Genomic DNA, 24,430 nt, shown 5'->3' with positions numbered 1-24,430 from the left:
ATAGATGCACAGGGACACACATACAGGAGAGAACACACAGTCGCAATACTGAGGTGAAAAGCTAAGAAACTGTGAAACTCCAACATCTTGATGACAACCGGACAGAACATTTATCACAAGTACTAACAACAGACTTCATAAAGTGTTTCTGACTGTGCCCCAGCACACCTGACATCTCCCAACACCAGCCCACATGAGAATCTTACAGAGTCCACCTGAAATCCCCTACATAGAAGGTGCCTCTGCACCAAGCATTGGCCAGCCCCCACCTTTGAAAGATCTGTGGTCCAAGAGAATCAAATTCGCCATATTTTAAATGTACACCCAACCTCTTTGGTCATGTAGCCCTTTGCCAAGAAGGCGGCACAGACAGATGGTAATGCATATGCAAATTTTCACGAAGGTGCCACCCACTTTTTTCTTCTCTGGCTCCAATGAGAAGCAAGAACAGGCCTTAATGTACAACACCTAACAGAAATTGACGTGTCGCCAGGCCAGTCTGTGATGGAGCCAGACTGGGCCCTGGGGGAAGGTGGCCTGAGGGGGTCGGCAAAAGAGGGGGCATGCAGATTTACTGCTGACGTTAATCCGGACCCGTCCCCACAAACCTGATTCACAGTAGTTCGGAGGGCGCTCTTCTGTAGCGAATGATCTCCGCTAAATTCGGCAGCGATGAGGTGGGCTGGTGGCTCTAAAACTCTTATCAACTTGTAATTGCTGCTGTTTTAAATAATGAATATTAAGGGACGCTGGGGTTCATAACACTGCAAATAATTACTCATTTTTCTCCTCTATTTTCCCCCATTTCATCTGCCGGTCTCTCTGGAAACATACGTTTTTCGCTCAGAGGCGGAAGGCGTTGTGGCTCCTGCATACCTGTTGGATGCGAAATGTATTTAAGCTTCATGGAAATAAACTAAGCAAACGCAAGACTACAACAGCTAAAACTAGGTATGCCAAGCCCAAATACACTGGGACATGGACCCTGGGGTAGGGAGACAAAATATCGAAATTTAAATATCGATATACAATAATATCGATGTTTTAATTTCGATGGTATAGAATATCGATGTCCAGAATATCGACAGATAGAATATCGTTTTTATGGTATGTATTTTACTAATATCGAAATTTAATAATATCGAAATTATGTTTAGTGTTTTGTATTTTATTATGTTGTTTATATGTTTGTTAAATATGTTATTAAATGTATGTTTGAAAATTTGTACTTTTGTTTACATTTTGCGTTTTAGTATCAGAGCGGGTTGTGGGTTTATAGGGGAATAGGGTGGGAAGTAATTTAATAATAATTAATTAATTAATAAATATTTAGAAATATTTTTAAATAATCATTAATAGGTAATTAATTAATAATAATTCGTTAATTGAATTAATTAGAGTTATTGTGCTAATATAATTTATTTTTGTTATTGTTAATTAATAAGTAATTGGTAATTAATTTATATTAATTAGTTAATTACATTAATTAGAGTTAATGTGCAAATACATAGAATTGTGTTATTGGTAATTAATAATTAATTGGTAATTAAGTATTATTAATTAGTTAATTACAATAATTGGAGTTAATGTGCTAATATATGTAATTTTTATTAATTGTTAATTAATAATTAATTAGTAATTAAATAATATTAATTATTTAATTAAATAAATTAGTAATTTTTATTCCTACGCTATCCAACGCTTTCCCTACTGTTGCACCCTCTGGTGTGGGAATAGAATTTTTTACCCCTACGCTATCCAACGCATTCCGTACTGTTGCACCCTCTGGAGTGGGAATAGTCATTTTTACCCCTACGCTATCCAACGCTTTCCCTACTGTTGCACCCTCTGGAGTGGGAATAGTTATTTTAACCTCTACGCTATCCAACGCTTTCCCTACTGTTGCACCCTCTGGAGTTGGAATAGTAATTTAAACCCTACGCTATCCAACGCTTTTCCTACTGTTGCAATATGTGGAGTAAGTATATATATTAATTTATATGTTGACTTTTTAATTTATTTTAAATGTATATGTATTACTTAATATTGTTTAAATATGTTTTAATGTTTTTATTTAATATTTTTAAAATTATGTATTTTTAAATTATTTTTACATTATTAATACATTTTAAAAAACGATATTTTTAATTTCGATATTTTTGTACTACGATATTTTTTTCCCGATATTTTTGTACTTACCTTTATAAAGATATAACTCCGATATTTTTGATTTCGATATTTTTGTATCGATATTTTTGTATGTAGATATTTTGTCTGTCGATATTATGTCAGACATTCGGACCCTGGGGCTGGGAGGCATGATTACTGCGACAGGAAGACACGGACACTGGGGCAGGAAGACACGGACACTGGGGCAGGAAGACACGGACACTGGGGCAGGAAGACACGGACACTGGGGCAGGAAGACACGGACACTGGGGCAGGAAGACACGGACACTGGGGCAGGAAGACACGGACACTGGGGCAGGAAGACACGGACACTGGGGCAGGAAGACACGGACACTGGGGCAGGAAGACACGGACACTGGGGCAGGAAGACACAGACACTGGGGCAGGAAGACACGGACACTGGGCAGGAAGACACGGACAATGGGGCAGGAAGACACGGACACTGGGGCAGGAAGACACGGACACTGGGGCAGGAAGACACGGACACGTGTGCAGGAAGATAAAGGCACTGAGCGAATGAGGGAAAAAAAGTACTCGCATGCTTTTTCATGAAGCAATGTCTGCCTAGAGAAGGAGGCGTGTAGGAACGAACTGCAAAGTCAGACTGTGCCGGAAAGAGGGTGACCACATTATATTTGTTAACTACAATCCACTACTTAAGCAGCGCTAGAGGGAAAGGTAGTTTTATTTAGGGGGCGGGGTCCAAGGGTTATTTTTACTGTTAAATGTTTGATTGTGTTACAGAACCCTGATCAGAGACACATTTTGTGTAGAGTTCAAAGGTGAACTTTACTCAGACTTCCATAACTCTAAAGCACTGCTGGACTAGACCTCGTTGTAGAGAGGTGGTGAGTTTAGTACGGGATGGTCGTCTTTGAAAACCAAGAAAAAGATATCCCAGTAGGGAAGAGCAGCCCCTACCTTTTAGCGTAAGAGGCGAGACCCAGTAATCCTTAAGAAGCTCTCTCCCTCAGCATCCTTTAGCCGCAGGCGGTTGCCTTTCATTGTCCTGAACACATCCAGGTAGCCCCAGCCCGCCTTCCCCTCCCGGGCGCACCGCACGCGTACCCCAGCGAGAGTCATGGGCTTGCAAAGTCCATCTCCTCGAGTTGTGCAGGGAGCAGGCCACTGTCTGTGCTCGCAACTGAGCTCCGACTCCCCTCAGCCGCACAGTGCCACTCAAGTTGTCTCAGAGCGCCGCGCACCTCCATATACAGCCCGGTGGAAAGAAGCACCCCACGCGAACCCCTTCCAACTCCCTCAGCAAACTTTCCAGCAATGAAACCAACATTGTTACCCAAACAACACACGGTCCGTGACAACGGTCAGGCAGAAAGCGCTTCACGCTTTCATTATTGCACAAGCCAGGCCGGCCGACCAGAGAAGACATGGAGAAGGCGGAGCGTTGGCAAGATAAGGGAGGACGGGCCTCTGGAGGGACCTACCTCGAGGGGAGGGAGAGTGTGAGCCTGAGAGGCAGTAGTTCTGGTAGTTGAGAGCGGACGACGAGTACACGGGCACTGGTTAAAACAAGCACTCGCCGCTTGCTTATATTTGCATTTTGCTTTAGCTTTAAGTGAAAGCGTGATGCAAAAATAAACACGCGGCTGCCTTGAACAAAGACGAGTGAAATAGAAGCTTTCACACTTACACACCTCCTTTAGATAAGAAATACCCTTACGATAGCCGTCAAGCACACGATCCAGTCCGGGTGGGGCGTCCCAAAAGGAGACAGGGCGGCAAAATATAAGCCTAATTTTCAATTGAAGGCCACCGTTTACCATAAACGATGACGCCAGCCAATGAAAATAATGGGCGGGGCTTCAAGGCACCTTCTGAAATCTCCTCTACCACAATATGTCTCCAGAGCGAGCAGCGCATGCAGCTGCAACACCAGGCGAGACCTAAAAAGGACTGGCCCTATCACTTATTATGAAATGGCATGCTGCCACAACCATGGTCGTGTTACTTTGCTTTTGGTAAGGGCGTGCCCTTTACCACTATGAAGGTAGCGCATTGCATGCCCTTTCCCGACGAACCAGACAACAATCTGTGAGACAGGCCTAGTTCAAGTTGGACCCACATGATTCGTGTTCGTCCCATGACCAAAAATTGCTACCACGGATCAAGATATCACCACAGCTAGGGCACTTGGGATTCGGGTTCACGTCTATTACTATGCAAGGGACTTTTCCATCGCAACAGTGCTTCAATTGTTGAGTTGGTTAATGGTGTTGATGTAGATGTTTTTGGCAAGTATGATAGCTTGTTTCTCCAGTATTAGGGGTGTCTTTCATAGATTCACATGCTTGAATATTCCCCGTCGTCGAAGTGGGAGTCCCATGGTACATAAAATAGCAATAATGCTAATATATATATATATATGTAATATCATAATACATAATAAAACAGATAAAATATACACTGAAAAATTTCAACAATGGTTCCTACATAGGAATGCATTAGAGAGAGAAAACTCATTTGAAACATATCAGTGTCATTATGTTAGTCCAAACTGCAGCCAATCAGGCTCAAGCACCCTCTAGAACCTTCTCCTCAGAAGCTCAAGCCCTCAGATTTTCTACTGCACGTCGTGTGAAGGGAGTCTCCCTGAGCTCTGCTCAGTTTTCTTCATATCTACTCTTCTACTCAGTGTTTTCTCAAGATGTCAAGTAAGAAGTCTTTGTTTAGACCTTGCTCTTCCTGTGGGAAACTGCGTTTATTTGAGAAGGACCCCCACCAAAAGTGTATTTACTGCTTATATCCAGAACACAAGGTGGCTGACTGTAAGTTCTGTAGAACTTTCCCTGCTAAAACCCTCAGAGACAGGGAGGTTCGTCTTCTGTTATGGCTGAAGCGCCTTCAGGATAAGGACGCAGTTTTGTCATACGCAGAAAGTTTCCAGTCAGGTCCTTCTACTGTGGCTTCCAAGCGTGGCAGTGTTCAGGAGTTACCATCTCCTTTTCTAAAGAAGAAAAAGCTGGCCTTAACTGTAGCTCCAGTAAAACCTACTGCTACTATGACTGCTGTGTCTACGCCCACGAGACCTGGCTCTCAGGCGTCTTTTCCAGCCTCTATAAGTGTTGTTACACTTATGACAGCGCGGTCGTCGACGGGCTCGTCGACGACCATTCCATCAACGAGATTGGCTGCTGTGGCTTCGTCGACGACTACTGTCACAACGACGTCGGCGTCGTCGTCGACGAGGTTATCGTCGACGGCTTTCACGACTACGAAAGCCTCTACCTCTTCAGTCTCGTCGATTCCGTCGACGTCGAAGATCCCGTCGACTGCAAAGTTCCCGTCGACGGCGAAGTCTCCGTCGACGTCGAAGACTCCGTAGACGGCGAAGGCCCCGTCGACGGCGAAGACCCCATCGACGTCGAAGACCCCGTCGACCAGCTCGTCGACGACAGCTTCGTCGACGGCGAAGATATCATCCAAGGATTCAACGACGATCCCGTCGACGAAAACACCGTCGGCGGTTGTATCAAAGCATTCAACGTTGACTAATTCATCCAAGACATCACCGTCTCCGACGACTGTTTCTAAATCATCGTCGTCGACGGCTGCTCTAGTTCAAATATCTACGTCAACGGCTGTGTCAACGACAGCTTTACCTTTACCTTCAGGGACACAGCAAGAGGACGCAGCATCCACTTCAGGATCACTGTCCTTCGCCAATATGCCCTTAGTGCCTTTGGACATTTCAGCCCCTACAGTCATTACGGAGTCTTCTGTCAGCAATGTTGAGGATTCTGCTCTCCAATTGCCAACTCCTACTCTACAGCCACCTTCTCCATTGTTCATAACAGACCATGAAACGGAATCTGTTGCGGACGACACTGTTTATGGTGATGCTCAAAGTCCATCGGATTTGATTATCAAGTGTCAGGACACTAGTTCTGAAGAGGACGAGGATGAGGCTCTACACCAAGAAAAACAATATGTGCAGGTTCCTATGGCGACTTTTCCAGTATCGCTATTTTCCAACCTCCAACATATGTTGGATGATTACAATAAGAGATTTCCTCCTACCCCCCAGGGTACTCCGGGACATGTTACCTCTGAGACCACAATATCTTTTCAGCCTCAGCAAACTCCTCCGAGGCAGGCTACTCCATCAGAAGAGCCACGTCCAGCTATCCCCACTAATTCACAACGAGATGTGGATGATGAGTCGGAGCCGGAAAGAGAGGAAGGGGAAGTTAATCAAGATACAGATGATGAACAGGATCCAGATACGGCAGAATTCGATGACTATCGAATACAGACACCCTCGCCACAACAGGGCGATTCCAGTGATTCACCTCTGGTTGACATCGCTAGCTTCTATAAATTGATGGGTAAAGCGGCAGACCGCTTCAAATTACCTAGAGTGCAGCGAGAGGAAGACTGCTTTCTTTATGATTTTAAGAACCAGCCTTATAAGCAGGTCCATACCATACCAATTATCGAGTTTGTTTGGAAGGAGGGAATGAAGATCATGCAGGCTCCTAACTCCTTCCCTGCTCAAATACCTCGATTGGAAAAGAAATATAAGGCCCCAGCGGGCTCGCCTGCCTGTTTGCTCTCGCATCCTAAGCCAGATTCCGTAGTGACTCAGGCAGCGCAGCGTGGGGCGCGCAACCCGGCAGCTCCTATCACTTCCCCTCCTGATAGAGAGGGTCGACGTTTGGATGCAATTGGGAAAGAGTTTTCGTCCATGGCATCTACTTCAGCCCGTGCCGCTAATGCTTTGGCCATTTTAGGTCGTTTCGACCGATAAATGTGGTCAGACATTTCCGCGCTGATTGCGTTAATTCCGGAAACATCCAGAGCGGAAGCGCACCAGATCCTTCAAGATGGGCAAAGGGCTTCAGAGGAAATAATTGACTGTGCTGTGGACGTTGCGGGTACTGCCTTCCGTATCCTTGCCAGTGCTGCGGCGCTCCGACGCCAGGGTTGGCTGAAATCCACGTCGTTCCGACAAGAGGTCCAGTCAAAAATACTTGACATGCCGTATGACGGAGAGTCTTTGTTTGGTTCTCACATCGATGAGTCGTTGGAGTCCATAAAGAAAGATGCCAACACGGCAAAGTCGCTTGGGTCCTTACAGTTCAAGAAGCAGCCTTTTCGTGGAGCGCGTGGACGGGGCACCTCGTCCAATTTTTCACGAGGAGGACAATCACAGTACCGCCAGTACAATCAGGGGAACCAGCGTTACTCAAACCAGCAATCTTCTCGTCAGCAACACTCCAAGCCCTATAGAGGAAAGTCTAACTATAGAGGATCCAACAACAACAACAAACGTCAATGACTTTCAAGTTCAGCAGAAAGTTGGAGGGCGAATCTCGCAGTTTTACTCCCAGTGGTCTTTGATAACATCAGACCAATGGGTTTTGGACATTGTGCGCAAGGGTCATGCCTTGGAGTTCACAGAGATTCCTCCACATTCTCCGCCTTCGGGCCCGCCACCTCCCCATCTAGAGGAACTGCAACATCAAGTTCTTCTTTTATTAACAAAGGGTGCAGTCGAAGTGGTTCCTGTATCTCAGCGAGGGAAAGGTTTCTACTCAAGGTTTTTCCTCATTCTAAAAAAGACGGGGGAGTGGCGACCCATTATGGACTTGAGAGCTCTCAATCTATTCCTCAAACAACAATCTTTCCGCATGTTGTCGTTATTGGAAGTCTTACGACTTCTCTGCAGCGGAGATTTCTTAACGACAATAGACCTGCAAGACGCCTATTTTCATGTGCCAATTATCCATCAACATCGGCAATACTTGAGGTTCAAGGTGGGTCACGTTCACTATCAGTTCAGAGTCCTACCTTTTGGCCTCCGGTCAGCTCCTCGTGTCTTCACGAAGGTTCTGGCTCCGGTCATGGCTCATCTGCGTCTTCAGGGAGTTCAGATATTTCCTTACCTGGACGATTGTCTTCTAAAATCCCAATCCTCGCAACAGTTGGCTCACGACACACGTTTATGCCAACACCTGTTCAAGTCTCTAGGGTTGACCATCAATGTGGAGAAGTCACACTTCACACCTCTGCGGAAAAGGAACTTCCTCGGAGCAATCCTAGACACAAACTTGTCAAAAGCCTTCGTCTCCATCGAACGGCGCCAGAAGATAGTTCATCTGGTCTCAATCATCAGGTCAAAGCAGTCAGTTTCTGTGCGAATGTTAAAATCGTTTCTGGGGATGGCATCATCTTGTATCGCACTGATCCCAAATTGCAGGTTACGTACCCGTCCTGTACAGGAGGAATTGGACCTGCAATGGCGTCAAGTGTCGGGGTCGTTCAACGATCAGGTGACGGTCACACCCCGCATGAAGACCAGTCTGCTCTGGTGGGAACAACCAGCCAATCTAGACGAAGGGATTTCTTTCCTTGCCCAGTCTCCGGATCTGACATTGACCACGGATGCGTCCATGGAAGGTTGGGGTGCTCATCTCCTGGACCTTTCCATCAAGGGCAAATGGACGGCGATTCAGCGAACCTGGCATATCAATCCGCTGGAGTTGATGGCAATCTTCCTAGCGCTCAAAGCATTCTTGCCCGTAGTGCAGGGGGAGTCGGTGCTGGTTCAAACAGACAAACCACCAGCATGCACTACATGAACAAACAGGGCGGCACAAGATCTCAGCCACTGTCTCATCTAGCTTAAATAATTTGGGAATGGGCACTTCGTCACAACATTTCTTTGACGGCAGTCCATCTGCCGGGGGTATCCAACATACTGGCAGATTCCCTGAGCAAGTCCGCGTCATCCACTCACGAATGGGAGTTGCATCAACCAACTCTAGACCTGGTGTTCCGCCGATGGGGTCATCCCAGGATAGACCTCTTTGCAACCCCAGTGAATCGGAAGTGCCAATCTTTCGCAAGTTGGCATCCTCATCCAGAGTCCAGCGGAAATGCCCTACTCATGGATTGGAGCGGACTGTTTGCTTATGCATTTCCACCGATCCTGTTGGTGCCAAGAACGTTGTGGAAGATGCGCAGGCAACCCTGCCGCTTGATTCTGATTGCCCCACGCTGGCCCAGACAGGCTTGGTTTTCGGAACTCCTTCTATTGTCACAATGCACGCCCATTCATCTGTATCCACGTACGGACCTCCTGACAATGGACGACGGTCAAATTTGCCATCCAGACCCATCGACGCTTCAATTGTCGGCATGGAACCTGAGTACGTTGAATTTGCCTCCTTAAGTATGCCCCAAGAATGCAGAGACATTCTAGCGTCTGCTAGAGCTCCATCAACCATCGAAACATATAAGCTAAAGTGGAAGCGTTTCTGTCATTGGTGCGCTGCATCCAATGTTCATCCAATTGACTCCACTCCGGAGGAACTTTTGCCTTTCTTTCTGAGCCTCGCTCAGTCTGGTCTCTCTCATGCCACCTTGAGAGTTTTTCTGGCGGCTATCTCACGCTACCGCCATGATGGTTCAACGTCTCTCTGTTCATCCAGAATCATCCGACAGTTCTTTAAAGGACTTTTCAGGAAGTTTCCTCCGATAAGGCGCCCTCCTCCGGCATGGCACCTCAACGTGGTATTGTCACAACTTATGAAGCCTCCATTTGAACCGATTCACCGAGCACACATTAAGTATTGTACCTGGAAGGTTGCTTTACTTTTGGCTTTAACATCATCTCGTCGTGTAAGTGACCTTCACGCTTTCACGATCAAGCCTCCGTATTTACAGTTTAAGCCCGATGGAGTGTCACTTCGTACCAATCCTTCGTTTTTGCCGAAAGTACCTACTGACTTCCATTTGAACGAACCTGTCTTCTTAAAAACTTTTTTCCCGGATCCTAAATCTCCGGCAGAACAACGACTACATTCTTTAGACATCAAGCGTTGTCTAAAATTCTACATTTCAAGGACCACCCCTTTCCGTAAATCCGATCAGCTATTTGTAGCATGTGGACAGCTGCGGAAGGGTCATTCAGTCACTAAACAAACAGTTGCAAGATGGCTCTCTTCAGCCATATCCTTTTGTCACCAGCAGGCTGGCAGGCCTTTACAGCGTCCAGTGAAGGCACATTCAACGAGAGCGATGGCGTCATCCACCGCGTTGTTTGCTGGGGTGCCTCTACACCAGATTTGTCGGGCAGCGACATGGTCCAGCAGGCACACCTTTACCAGACATTATTGTTTGGAAGCTATCAACGAAGCGGATACCGCAGTGGGGCAAGCAGTGCTTCGTCATCTTTTCAAATAAGGTGAGCCTCTGTTCCCTCCTCCATTTCTTTTGAGATTGCTAATGCTTTTAAGCTATATGTTGTTCTTTTCAAGTGTTAAGAATATATTGCAATCTCAGCTTCTAAGGAGGTTACTGCTATCTATTCTATTCAAGCATGTGAATCTATGAAAGACCCCCCTAATACTGGAGAAGAACAATTGTTACTTACCTGTAAACAGGTGGTTCTCCAGTATTGGTGTCTTTCATAGATTCACATGCGACCCTCCCTCCTCCCCTCAGAGGCTCTTTTCTCCTCATACGCTTTTATTACTTGTGCTACGAAAATCTGAGGGCTTGAGCTTCTGAGGAGAAGGTTCTAGAGGGTGCTTGAGCCTGATTGGCTGCAGTTTGGACTAACATAATGACACTGATATGTTGCAAATTAGTTTTCTCTCTCTAATGCATTCCTATGTAGGAACCATTGTTGAGGTTTTCAGTGTATATTTTATCTGTTTTATTATGTATTATGATAGTACATATATATATATATATTAGCATTATTGCTATTTTATGTACCGTGGGACTCCCACTTTGACGACGGGGAATATTCAAGCATGTGAATCTATGAAAGACACCAATACTGGAGAACCACCTGTTTACAGGTAAGTAACAATTGTTCTTGGGTTGGCTTTGGAACTCTGTTGTGTGACATCTGTAGTGGATATCTTTAGAAAAACATTTACTTTCTGCCAATTAAGAATATTTTTAATGTGCAAATAGTCGTTCTGTCTGGACTGTAAGCTTCTTTTTTTTTTTTTACATGCATTGCAAATGCTGGAATGTTTACCTACGAAGAATCGTAGTAGAGTGTGCATTGAGAATGGGCAAATTTCAGTTGCAATTTCAGTCGACTGTGTTCTCCATTTTTAAACTCGCCTCAAAGTATTGTTTGGAGGTTTTTTCCCCAAGTGCAGACTTGATCCATGACCTCTTCTCTGTTGAGTATTAAAGTGCAGTCTTAGGTTGCTTTTCTGATTACTGGATATGTTTGTCTTAAGTACACCTAATAGATACAGTGAATCCCAACATAGCATACGTGACCTCATGGCTCTATCTTGGTTTGCTAACACAATCCTTTCCCTGTGTCACTTTCCAGAGTATAGATTCAAGTTAGTGGAATGTATGTAATCTACTGTGGGAATGATGAAGCCATTGAGGCGAAATGTGCAGTCGTTTCTGCTGCACCCAAAGATGTATTTATTTTCTCTTGTTTTTTTTATCCTGTAGAAGTAGAGTATGCCACCGTCACAACACGAATTGTCTCCCAGATCAAGACCAAAGGAGCATTGGGAGTCTGTTTTACATTTTTTGGCACCTCGTTTCTCTTTATTACGTCCCACTTCACATGTAAGTTCCTCAAAAGGCAAACCAGATTCTACATTGTTTCCTCTGATCATTTGTTTATTTGGATTTGAACAGTTCAAGTTAAAATGCTTTCTGCTTTCACAACTAAAGTTCAGTTGCAGAGCTATAGGGCATATCGTTTGGAGATGCATGAGCATTAGCTGGCATGGTGAATACCCACCTTAAGTAAATCGGACATTTATTAATATAGTTCTTTCTTCTAGGTACTGCAAATTTGCCTACTAATAAACTAATATTTAGGTTTCCAAATTACACATCACCTGAGTGTAGAATCCGTCACATATAATGCAAATTGTCTATTTTGTGTGCTTCTTTTTTGCTTTTTAGTGTGGCCTGAATTAATTATTACCAGATCCTCAGAGCAAGTTCCAAGAAAACAAACATAATCAACTGCATGGCTAGTGTTAGAGGTTTATCCACCTGAGGGGTGGGCAACATCATAGGATCTGCAGTTTTATTCATAACCAAATGGATATTCTCATGCTTATAATAAGATCAGAAACACCCTCTTATTTATTTTTGTAAGTTTATTATACGTTTTAAAAAGAAATAATGGGGGGCGTGGCTAGCAGCCGATGATGGCGGCAGCAACCTAGAGAGGCTCCTGTAGCGAGGCGGCTTCCCGCATCAATCCGCATGCCTATCCGCTCACTGCTCAGTCCGAAGAGGGTGTCCTGGGTGCGGTGACCGAACGGCGCCGGCACAGAAAATTTGGGAGCGCTTGGACCCCGGTATCGGGGCGAAACTTCATCTACGTCCCTCGTGGAAGACAGGCCTGGTGACACGAGGCGAGCATCGGTGTCGAGTGAATCCTAGGGCCGGGCGGAAGTTCACCCTCCCCGGCGCAACCATCCGGAAGTAGCCGACGACGCCATCGCCCGACGTTCTTGGCTGGCGATCCTCCCCGCCGCACGCTCCATCTTTCACGCTGTGTACCCGGTGACGCTAGGCAGCTGCGCCCCTTGGCTGCGCTCGACACAAGCCGGAGGACCTGTGCAGCACCAGTCGCCATTTTGCTTGACTTAGCCGGGCCGCCACAGCTCCGCGGCAGCCGGCGGCACTCTAACAGCGCCAGCGACCTCTGGCCCGCACCCATTCTGGGCCCCCCGCATACCCTTCCCCCCAGCAGACAGCTACGGACGTCCGGCCCGCTCCATTATAAACTTTGTCTCACTGGACAGAAATGGCGGGGAAGGGACAGCGGCAGACCGCTGCTCAGGCGAAGCTAGGGAAATATGCCTACGACAACCAGACATCCACCCAACCTGAGCAGCGCAAATCACTGGGGAAGGGCGCTGACAACGACGGGGCTAAAAAAGCCACGCTGGACGATGTACTACGTGCGCTGGAGCAGGTACAGGCCACGGTGGGCTCGACCGCGGCGGAGGTTACCCTTATCAGAGCCGACCTCCAGAAAATGAGCGAAAGAGTGAAGCAGGTGGAGGTGGTGACTAAATCTTTAATAGAAGACGTCTCCGACCTACAAGTGGCAATGGAGAGGCTGCAGGCGGACAATAAACTTCTAAAAAGTAAGCTGGATGACCAGGAGGGGCGTTCCAGACGCAACAACGTCCGTATCTTGGGGGTTCCAGAGTCTAAAACAAAGGGGGCCATGGACCTATACGTTGAAGACCTTATAAAGTCTAAACTGGCCCCGAAGGGGCTGTCCAAATTCTTTACAGTGGAGCGGGCCCACCGGGTCCCGGGAGGGACGCCTACCCCGGGGGCCGCCCCGCGCCCCATCCTGGCGAGACTCTTCAACTTTAGAGACCGCGATGCGGTCCTCCAAGCAGCCAGGGTGGCACCGCCCATCCAAATCCAGAATTCACGGATTTCGTTCTTTCCTGACTACACGGCGGAAGTCACCCGTAAGAGGAGAACATTCCTAGAAGTTAAGAAGTCACTTCGCGACCAAGACCTGCCGTACTCCATGTTGTTTCCGGCCCGGCTGAGAGTGGTGGCGGACAAGAAGGTCTGGTTTTTCGACTCAGCGGAGAATGCCAGGGAATGGCTGGATGGCTGGCGCACTGTGGACCGCACCTCCAACCGTCGACGCAACAGGTCGGGAGAAGAGAGCCGGCGGGGCTCGCGTTCTCCAGCCGGGAACAGCGCGAATGGATCACCGTCACAGGACCACATGGGAGCTGCTGGAGGCGAATGATATGGCCACGAGGGACTAACAAGTTACACCTGAACTCTACTCCCATTCTGATTCCTCACCGAGTCGTTCATGGACGCTGGCCCGGACGACCCGAGGACTGCAAAGGGACCGCCTGCTTTGGGGGACACTCTCCCCTGACGTGCAAGTACTCTGTTTCTGACATGGGATAAGCGCTCTGCTAAGTTGGGGTGGCGGGCAGTTTTGAGTCCGTTTGGCAGGGAGGCAGGGTGGGGGGAGTTGGGGGGGGGATTTGTTTGGTTTTACGGGAGATTCATGATATCGATCACAAAACGTAGAATGTACTGTGCTGTTCAATGGAACAATGCTGGGGGGGAGGGGTCTGTACCGATGGTTTCTGTCTCTAAGTTTCGATGGTGGTGGATGTACAACCTAACGTGATGCAGGCGGGAGAGACGCGACTGGGCGGCTCCTCCCTCAGGCTTTTGGCCTGGAATGTGCGCGGTCTGGGTGATAGAGTGAAGCGCGGCCTTGTTTTGTCAGAGGTTAAGCGTCATAAGCCTGACCTCATACTCCTTCAAGAGACCCATCTAATGGGTACTGCCACTAAGGCCCTGGACAGACGGGGGTATACAATGTTGACCCACTCAGAATTCTCTACTGGGTCACGGGGCACGGGTATCCTGCTCAGAAAATCCTCCACTTTTATCACCCTTAGCACAAAAACTGATACGCAGGGCTGTTTTGCGGCAGTGATTGGTCAATGGGAAGGGCGCCCCCTGACTATAGTTTCAGTCTACATCCCGCCGTCATTGCACTCAGTGATGTTGCCTGCCCTGGGCGAATTCTTGCTATCCCTCCCTGAGGGAGACACCCTGCTAGGCGGGGACTTTAATGCCCCTGCTGACCCACAACTCGACAGGTTCCCAGCGACCGCCCTCCCCAGGGGTCCCTCCAGATTTCAGCGCTTCCTTGAGGCACTGGGGCTGGTAGACGTATGGCGACACGTCCACCCAACACTGCGACAGTACATGTTCCACTCCACCGTCCATAATAGTCTGTCCCGCATTGACCACTTCCTGGCGTTGGGGGATGGGTTACAGCGCGTCGACGAGGTGCTCATACACCCTAGGGGCATCTCGGATCACTCCCCACTAACTCTCACCATCACTTCACAAACACGCACACGCCACCGCGTCTTTCCGATGCACGCCTCTTATCTTAAGGTCCCTAAGGTCAGGAAGGCCCTGCAGACTGCCACGACACATTACTTCATGGAGAATGAGCCTACCGCAGCCTCGGCTGAGGTACTATGGGAGGCCTATAAGACCGTCCTGAGGGGGCAAGCCATAAGCTCTATAACATCACATAGACGAGAACAGGCGGCTGAACACTCGGCGCTCGAGCTCCGACTGTGCGAAACAACTGCTGCCCACGAAGCAGACCCCACTGATGACACATTGCATGCGCTCATGCTGGCCCAGCGCCTATATACAGACCACGCTCGGCACATTACACAAGGTCACATCACTGACACACAAAACCGAATATATGATGTGGGGGACAAGGCAGGGAAAATGTTGGCTTGGCTCGACAAGAGAGGGGGTAGCGTCAAGGGGATCCAACAGGTTAAGGACGAAAGGGGAAATATCCAAACTGACCCAGCTCGGATAGTGGAGGCACTGGCTGCCCACTTTGAGAAAGTCTACACCACGGAACGGGACGTCACTGCGATTGCGGCCCAAAGCGCACTGTATGACTTGACCATCCCGGCACTGTTGCCGGAGGCGGCAGCTGAGCTTGAGGCGCCCTTTACTGCTGACGAACTGCGGATCGCCATTGGGGCCCTCCATACGGGCAAAGCGCTTGGACCGAACGGCATTCCAATTGAGTGGTTTCAAGACCGCACTGCTGTTCTTAGCCCATATCTGCTCCGAATGTACGAGGAATGCCGTGCTACGGGGGTGCTCCCGCTGGACCAACGAACGGCGACGATCGTGGCTATTCCTAAGCCTGGTAAGCCCCCGGAGGAATGCTCCTCGTACCGCCCTATATCCTTACTTAACACGGAAAGCAAAATTCTAGCAAAACTTCTGGCAAATCGTCTCATGCCCCACCTATCTGACCTTATTCACCCAGACCAGTCGGGGTTCATGCCCCACAGGAACACCTCACTCAATCTACGACGGGTGCATGGGGTGTTGGCTAACTCGGATGAAATTGGCGAACCCGCGGCCATCTTGGCCCTTGATGCGAAGATGGCCTTTGACATGGTGGAGTGGGCGTATCTCTTTGAGGTTCTCCAATACATGGGTTTTGGTCCTGTCTTCATCTCATGGATCAAACTGCTATACACCATGCCGGTAGCGCATGTGGTGGCGAATGGCCACATTTCACACTCCTTCCCGCTCAGGCGCGGCACCCGACAAGGTTGCCCTCTTTCCCCCCTGCTATTTGTGCTGTCGCTAGAGCCCTTGGCGATCCGCATCAGGACCACCCCCTTGCTTCAAGGGATTCAATGGAGGGAGGGCTGGGAGGACCGCATATCGCTCTATGCGGATGATATGCTGGTCTACCTGACGGATCCTGAACACGGCATTCCGGCTCTCTTGCGCATTTGCAATGCCCACGGAGAGGTGTCTGGCTACACCATCAATTGGAGTAAATCCGAATTGTATGCCCTGACGGGCAGCCAACCAACGGTTGGTTCCACCTGCCCTTTGCGACTGGCCGGTTCATCATTTAAATATCTCGGTATTCACGTCACGGGTGACCCAGCGGAATACGAAAGACTGAACCTAGCGCCACCGCTAGACCGCCTCAGGCGAGATGCTAGCTTCTGGGCAGGATTACCGCTGACGATGCTGGGGAAAGCAGCCCTGTTCAAGATGAAATCTCTGCCCCGCTTTCTATATATCCTGGACAATACCCCTTTTGCTGTGCCCCCTAGGTACTTCAAGAAGGTGGCGGCGGTGGTCTCTGGTCTGTTATGGAGTAACCGCCCGGCGCGGATAGCTCACGCCAAGCTCTGCAAGGGCTGGTACGAGGGTGGCATCGCACTTCCTAATCTCCACCTTTACTATTGGGCGGCCCAGCTTAGACCGATCAATCAATGGTTGCACGCATCGCAATCGGACCCAGCATTCCAGGCAGATCGGGCCCAGCTGGGGGCTGGTACCCTGCTGGCCCCGCTTTACGATAAACGAAAACTCAGGTCGCTGAAGGGGCCCACTAAGATCACGGTGGCCACCTGGCATGCAGCCACCGCTGCGCTAGGATGGAAGGATACTATCACCAAGCTTACCCCACTCTGGGACTCACGTGCTCTGGGCAACCTTCGGACCAGCAAGGGGTTCTCCCGCTGGGACGACATTGGCATTTCAACAGTGGGGGACATGTGGCCTGAAGGAACTCTACGACATCGGGCCACGTGAAACCTACCGATACGTCCAAGTTCGTCATGCTCTGCTGGCGGTTATTCCGGTGGGGTCAACTCTCCCCGAGTCGTCCCCGCTAGAGGATCGCCTCTTGACCGACTACATGGTGGAAAAGGCCACCTCCCTCACCTACCGGAAACTCCTTAATAATTCCCCAGACCCGCTAGTGCCTCTTAAGGGAAAATGGGAGCAGGACGTGGGGGAGATGGATGAACATGAATGGAATGAGGCACTGGCATCCCCTAAGGAAGCGGGCATATCCTCTAGAATGAGACTCATCCAACTCAAAGTTCTGCACAGAACATATTACACCAGGACATTGCTTCACCGCATACAGCGAGCCCCTGGCCCCTTCTGCTTGCGGGGCTGCGGGGAGGAGGGCACACTCTTCCACACATTCTGGGACTGCTCCCTTATACAAACCTATTGGCGTCAGGTCATGCGCACTATATCACAGGTGCTGGAGGTCTCAGTGCTCCCAGAACCTCGTCGCTGCCTTCTCAATGTGTGGGAGCCAACTGACTTGTCCCGGCATGGCCGCCTCTGGGTAACGCTAGGAATGATGATGGCCAAGAGGGACATCGCGCAGCGCTGGGGGGTGGCGGATCTACCGAAGGCCTCACAATGGTGTGTCAATATGGACAGGGCCATGGTCACAGAACGGGCAGTGTATTTGAACAGGGGGTGCCCGGCCAAGTGGAACAAAGTTTGGTCCCCATGGAACATGTACCGAGGTGAGATTTGTGATCCACTTCCTGAAGGTGACACACTAGAATCAGACGAAGAAGAATGAATGTGTGGGGAGGGCTGAGCGATGGGGGGGGCAACACCGGGAGGGGGCGGGGTAACGGAAAGGGACGGCTCACACTATACCTAACAAGACGAGCAAAGTGCTGTTGGCTCAGACTCTAAAGTACGCTTCCACCTAACTGGCATTAACTTTCTTGTATCGATGGTAATGTGATTTCCCGAAGTTTTGAATGTTCTCTCTTTAGGTAAAAAACAGAAAACGAAAACCTCTTAATTCAGCATGGACCATTCGCAATTTTTCTTCACAATTTCTTTCCGAATCATTACCTTCACGTCCTCACGACCGCAGGTGCAATTGTATTGTAATAATGAATATTTAATTGCTTAACGCTTCCTTAGCGGCCGGCCCAGTTGGGTTGTAGGCGACAAGCTGTGTGATAACTGTGAAGGCTCAATAAAGGTTATCAAAAAAAAAAAAAAAAAAAGAAATAATAATTTTAAGGCACAGGGATGACGTGTCCTTTCGTTGGAAACTCCTCTGACTATGCCATCTACCCAGAGCTAGCTCATCCAGAAGTGGTGGTGGTTCACCTAGTGTTTATAGCATCCGTAACTTGCTGATCCACACGGCCCAATATGTTAGGAAGGTCACATTATATCTTTGCTGACAACATATTCTACTTTAACTGTGGTTTTGCAGTGCCCATATTAACTTGTAGAATTTCTTCTGGCATTGGCAGGTGGATTGTCCACCAGAGTGTTTCTGTACCAGAGTGATTCCTCTCATGGCAGAAGCAGCCATTTTGGTGACAAATCCTCTTTAAAAGTATTCTAAACTTGACATATTTTCCTCCAGCACTCTGGTCCCACATACTAAATTGGACCCTTTGTGTTTAATTCGAAGGTCATTCATTCAGAAGCTTCACAGAAATGAGGCACTATTCATACCAAGGCACTTACTACGCCCTGGTTTCTCCTTGACCAAAATCCACCCTGAGCTTCTGAAAATCTTGTCTTTTTCTTAAAACTCCTCTTTTCCCTTTCTTTGTTTCTGTAGTTATCATTTAATTTCTTGAAAGGAGCTTGTTTGTTCACTTGCAAATACTCCCCACTTCAGACTTGTTCTATGTATGGCGTGAAGTTTGGAATTGAGAATGGGCTGTGTACAGTGCATTTCTAAAGGAGAAAGAAAATGTGCTTATTTGAAATCTAGCACTGATGTGGCACTAGAGGATCTCTAGTGTCATCCCTTACCGGGCACACAAATATTTGTCTTCCCACACAAAGAAGACTTTCAATCCAGTGTTTCAATTGTTCATGAAATTTATTTTATATTTGTAGAAGAATTTATCATCATCATTTCATGTTGTTCGTTCAATATGATTCTCATGTTTGTAAATCAGACATTGTCATAATAAGGCATCCAATGCATTTCGGGCATTATTATTTGAAATCTGGCATTCCTGTCACCTAGGACAGAGGCTCACTCAGCAAGATTCAATGCTGCAGTTAAGAAAAAATCCCACAAGCTTAGATCTCAGTTCAGAAATCAAGGTATGCCTCCTCTTGAGCCTCTATTTCTGAGAAGACTTCATCTGATTTTAAAATGGGTCCTCGGAGCAGCTGTCATTGTGCCTCTCTGCTGGCGGTTGCTACCTGTTTGGTAGAGGGCCTATTTTGACTTTAACATCCGCATCAAAAGTACACTTTCGAAGCTGAGCAGGTTTTATCTGCTGAAATATTTTTTCAAGTTACAGCATCCATTAGACATGTATTGTTGAACCGTTCTACAAGATCAGGAAGATGCTCTTGCCATACAGGTCTTCTTACAATCTCCTTTGGGCCTTCTTGAGAATGCAATAGAGTCTAAAGAAATAGTTGCAAGAAACAATAGGCCTCATGTGCTTAGCAGGAGACCTTTAGAAATCGATTCACTTTTTGGGATAAAAACGTGTATGCTTTGCATTGCTTTCAATGGCAACGCGTGCACGTTTGGTGATTCCCTTGCAGGAACGAGATTTGAAACCATCTGTTTGTAATGAGCTTTCAAACAGATGGTTTCAACGCTCGCTCCCGCAAGGGAAACAGGCGCAGGCCCTCTCCTCTCTCCCCTCCACCTGCTGCCTCCTCCTCTCTGTGTCAAACTTGTTTTATGTTCCCACTTTTCACGCACGAGGGAAGGAGCCATGCGGGCCCAAACTCACACAGTTAGCCAAGTGCGTCAGCTGAGACTGCCTGGCAGTTTCAAAGTCCACAGTTTAGGAAGAGTTCGAGTCAATGCACTCTTGTCTGTCACAATAGTATGTTTATGTGCCTTTTGCTTTCAACCCCTCAATCTCCCCCACCCGCCCCTCCTTTTCTGGCCTTCTTGACCAGGAGCCGGCTGGCCGTATTTATTCACCCAAGAAGCTCTGGCGCTGTAGATTGTGAGGGAAAGCTTGGTCTTTGGAGGTCTTGCAGACCCTCATTGCAGAAGTGGGTACCAGATTAGGGGCACAATCGATGCCAGGCGCTTCTCTGTAAAAGGCAGTATGTCTATGTTGGCCAATAAATGGGACCCCTTTTGTGCGTCCCTGTCCTAGCACCGATATTACATTTATGTGGCATTGTGTACATAAGTGTCGAGTTTGGAGAGTGCGCTCGGTGTAAGCGTCTTTCTATACACAAGTGCACACCCGTCTGTCTCTCTATCTGCACTTCTCTTGCAGACTGTAAATCTGTACTGCTCGTGAATGCCTTTTAATTCTATTGCCACTGCAGATGACGGCTCTACCACTCTCACTGCTGGTGTTTAAAGAGGTCCTAAGGGGCGTATTTATATTTCAGGATTAGGCATGGGGTGAAAATTGGATTTGGGTCCTGGGCAATTCGCCGTCAAACGAAAGGCTGGGGCAGTGTTTGTCTTGGGCCCACTTCTCAAATTAACTGAGCTCTGTGTGTAATATTTTAGGGTTATTCCATCAGTAAGGCCACTGAAGCTCAGCTTGGCAGGCATATGGACACTTATCTCTGCTTAACCGCATCCGTGCGGTGCGAATTCCCCGCCCATGCTGACTCCGCCTTGCGCGGGCGGAGTCATGACGGAACGGTTCCGTCATCAGCACAGCTCAGCCGATGCTGATGATGGAACCGTTCTGTCATCAGCATCGAAGGGGTTAAAAGATAGCAAGGGTTTATGGTACATCATCCCCTCTGATATCACTTTACATTTCAGCCCTAAAAGTGGAAACTGCCAACTTTTTCAGCACTTAGGAGCGAGGAAGTTTAAGAATAGATGATGTACTGAAATACAAACACAAAATCGAAAAACAAAACACACTACTGCGTATTTTGAGTGTGAAATTATGTTTAATGTAAACAATGTCGTATTTGTACAGGCATTGGCATAGCCAATAGGTCTCGCTTGTGGGACCTTATAAGTATTTAGTTAGGCAGCACAATATCATTGGTGCAGCAACATCAACCGTTGCATGGCTAAACACTTATAAGGTCCCAAAGGCAAGACCTATTGGCTATGCCAATGCTTGTTTAAAATAGTGTTTTTACTGTTTATTTGTTATGTGATTTTCTCTTCAAAATACTGTTTATTTATTTATTTTTAAATATATTTTTATTGCAGGAATTAGTAAAAATTACATATTGGACCAGGATTATAGGTTCAATCAGAAAGAGTAGAACACTTCCCATCCCCCCTCGGCAAGATATATTGGTACACAGCCATTCAGCCCACAACCCGAGGGTCGGGCGGCGAACACCAGTGGGGATCCGGTAGGAGGTCGAAGCTGGTCCGGATGATCCATAGTTCGTCATCTGCTTTTCTAAAACATCCTACAAAAGAAGCAAAAGAAAACCCCCCTAACAACCCAGTGAATTAGGTAGAACCCCCCCCAACCCCGCCATCAGTGTGTGGTGATGCATGTAGGAAGACCCATGGGAGATTCCCCCGAGAATGCTACAGATATTGAAAGTACAGTTGGCTATCGGGACTCGGGACGTGCTGCATCTTCACTTTCGGAATCGCTGGAAGCGCTATAATCCCTGAGGGCCTGCACTAACGTCTCCCATTCTAGTGCTGCCTCCTGCGCCTTCTCGTTGTGTTGCCTCCTAGCTAATTGGTATCGCAGGGTGCCCTCCCCCGCCGCCCACTTCAAAAGTTCGCTGTGCCACCTAACCTCTGTTGGACCAACCCTTGCCTTCCAATTCCTGGTCACCTCCCGTTTAGCAAGGAGAAGCCCTAGATCGATACATTTACTAGAGATTTTATTTTTGGGGGTATGCGGGAACCAGTGTAGGAGCCCTACCACTGCATCAACCGATAAGGACCTCCCCGTTACCCTATTCAGGGTGTCTCCCACTCCGAGCCAATAGGAGGACAACACCGGACAAGACCACAGCATATGGAGGAGGTCTGCCTCAGGCGCCCGGCACCTGGGGCATTCCGCCGAATCCGTGGCAAAGTACTGTTGGATCTTCGCCGGGGTCAAATATGCCCTGTGGAGTACATAGAAGTGGACCAATTGGAAGCGGGCGTGGCGTGTGCCCTTCCAGGCCCGCCTCATGAGTTGTGACCAGGTCGTCTCCGGAATCTCCTTCCCTATGTCTGCCTCCCAGCGGGTTCTTAAGGTGGCGAGGGGGGTCAACCCCTCATTAATCAGTCTGCTATACAGGCAGGTGACCGTCTTGAACGTCCCCGCGGACATCATAACATACTGGCACACCGGGGACGTAGGGGGTTCCTCCAGTCCGTTTTTCCAGTGCGCCTGAATCGCTCGGACCAGAGCCGTGTGCAAGAGGAAGTCGCCACGAGGAACGTCAAATCGGTCTATGAGCTCCTGAAAGGGCAATAGCGCCCCGTCCTCGTAAAGGTCTCCCACCAGCTGCAGACCCGCGTCCTCCCAGTCCCCAAGGCGTGACCAATCACCTCCGTGAGGCAGGGCCGTCAATATACCCAGTGGTATTTCGGGTGCATATGGCAGCCGCAACTGTCCCCGGGCGTGGGCACGGTTCCAACATAATCAAATGGTCTTTTCTTCGAGCGTCAGGTCCTGCAAGGCCAGACATTGTCGCAACGCGATGAAGGAGATAACATGCCTAGCCATCCCGGTGCCCCTCTCGGTCTCCGGGCCTCGGAGCTCTCTGGCGACCTCCTGGGTGAAGGTCTGTAGCTGCGCTGCCAAGTAATACTTCTCGAAATCCGGCACCGCAAGACCACCCTCAGCTTTCGGCCTCATCAGGGTCTTGAGGGCCACTCTCCGGCGGCCCGAACCCCAGAGGAATCCCACCACCATTGACCGCAATAGACGAAAGGTGGCCGGCGGGATCCAAATCGGCAGCGCACGGAAATAGTATAGCAGCCGGGGGAGTGCCACCATTTTCAGCAGAGCGATTCGCCCCGCCACCGAGAGCGGCAGGGTAGCCCAGAAGTCCATGCTACCACGCAACGTGCGAGTGCAGCGAGCTATGTTCCCATCCAGGAGGTCAGTCGGGTCGTGGTATATGTACACCCCCAGGTACTTAAAGCAGTCAGGTTCCCACCTAATCTCCCTACTGATGTCGGGGCTGGGCGTTCCCCTGCGAACCGGGAACAGACAGGTCTTGGCCCAATTCACCCGAAGGCCCGAGACCTCCCCAAAAGCCGTGAGCGCCGACGCAGCCCCATTCAAGGCAGCCACCGGGTCCTGAAGGAAGAGCAACAGATCATCAGCGTACAGCGAGACATAATGTGGGCCCGATGGCGTCCGCAAACCGTTAAAGTGGACCCCCGACCGGAGCAGCAGCGCCAGTGGTTCCACCGCTAGCGCGAAAAGTAGCGGGGACAATGAGCAACCCTGCCTCGTGCCTCTCTCCACCGGGTATTGCGAGGAGATCAGCGGGCCTGCCCTTACCCTGGCCGACGCCGAGGCATACAGTACCGTAGTCCACCTGACAAAGCCCTCTCCCAGACCGAACCGCAGTAGTACACTGCGCAGGTAGTCCCATTCCAGGCTGTCAAAGGCCTTTTCCAAATCCACTGAGAGGACTACCGGGCACGGGGCTTCCGTGTGCGGTTCTCCCAGCAAACGAAACAGCCTGCGAATGTTCATGGTCGTGTTTCGCTTGGGAATGAATCCAGCCTGGTCCTCATGTACCAGAGAGCGCATGTGACCAAGCAGCCTCGATGCCAATATGCTGCTCAGTATCTTATAATCGACCGTCAGCATTGATAAAGGACGGTAGGACGCCGGGTCGGTCGAATCTCTTCCCGGTTTGAGGAGGGGAACCACTAAGGCCTCACACATCGAGCCGGGGAGTCGACCCAACCGCTTCGCCTCTCTGTAAACTATCAGCAGCCTCGGTGCCA

At 48.8% G+C, this 24,430-nt stretch overlaps 1 protein-coding gene across 1 annotated transcript in view; it reads left to right on the top strand.

The window, feature by feature from the left end:
• Positions 1-24,430, top strand: part of INPP5E (inositol polyphosphate-5-phosphatase E) — a 323,326-nt gene that overhangs the window by 184,824 nt on the left and 114,072 nt on the right. Inside the window, exon 6 of the mRNA XM_086921027.1 lies at positions 11,647-11,766. Coding sequence (XP_086777153.1) covers positions 11,647-11,766 — 120 coding nt within the window. The remainder of the gene's footprint in view (positions 1-11,646; positions 11,767-24,430) is intronic.

Source organism: Lissotriton vulgaris, chromosome 5 (genome assembly GCF_964263255.1).
Source record: "Lissotriton vulgaris chromosome 5, aLisVul1.2, whole genome shotgun sequence".
NCBI classification, from domain to species: Eukaryota; Metazoa; Chordata; class Amphibia; order Caudata; family Salamandridae; genus Lissotriton; species Lissotriton vulgaris.
Note: the sequence above shows the minus strand (reverse complement) of the source record. Positions and strands in the feature narration are given on the sequence as shown.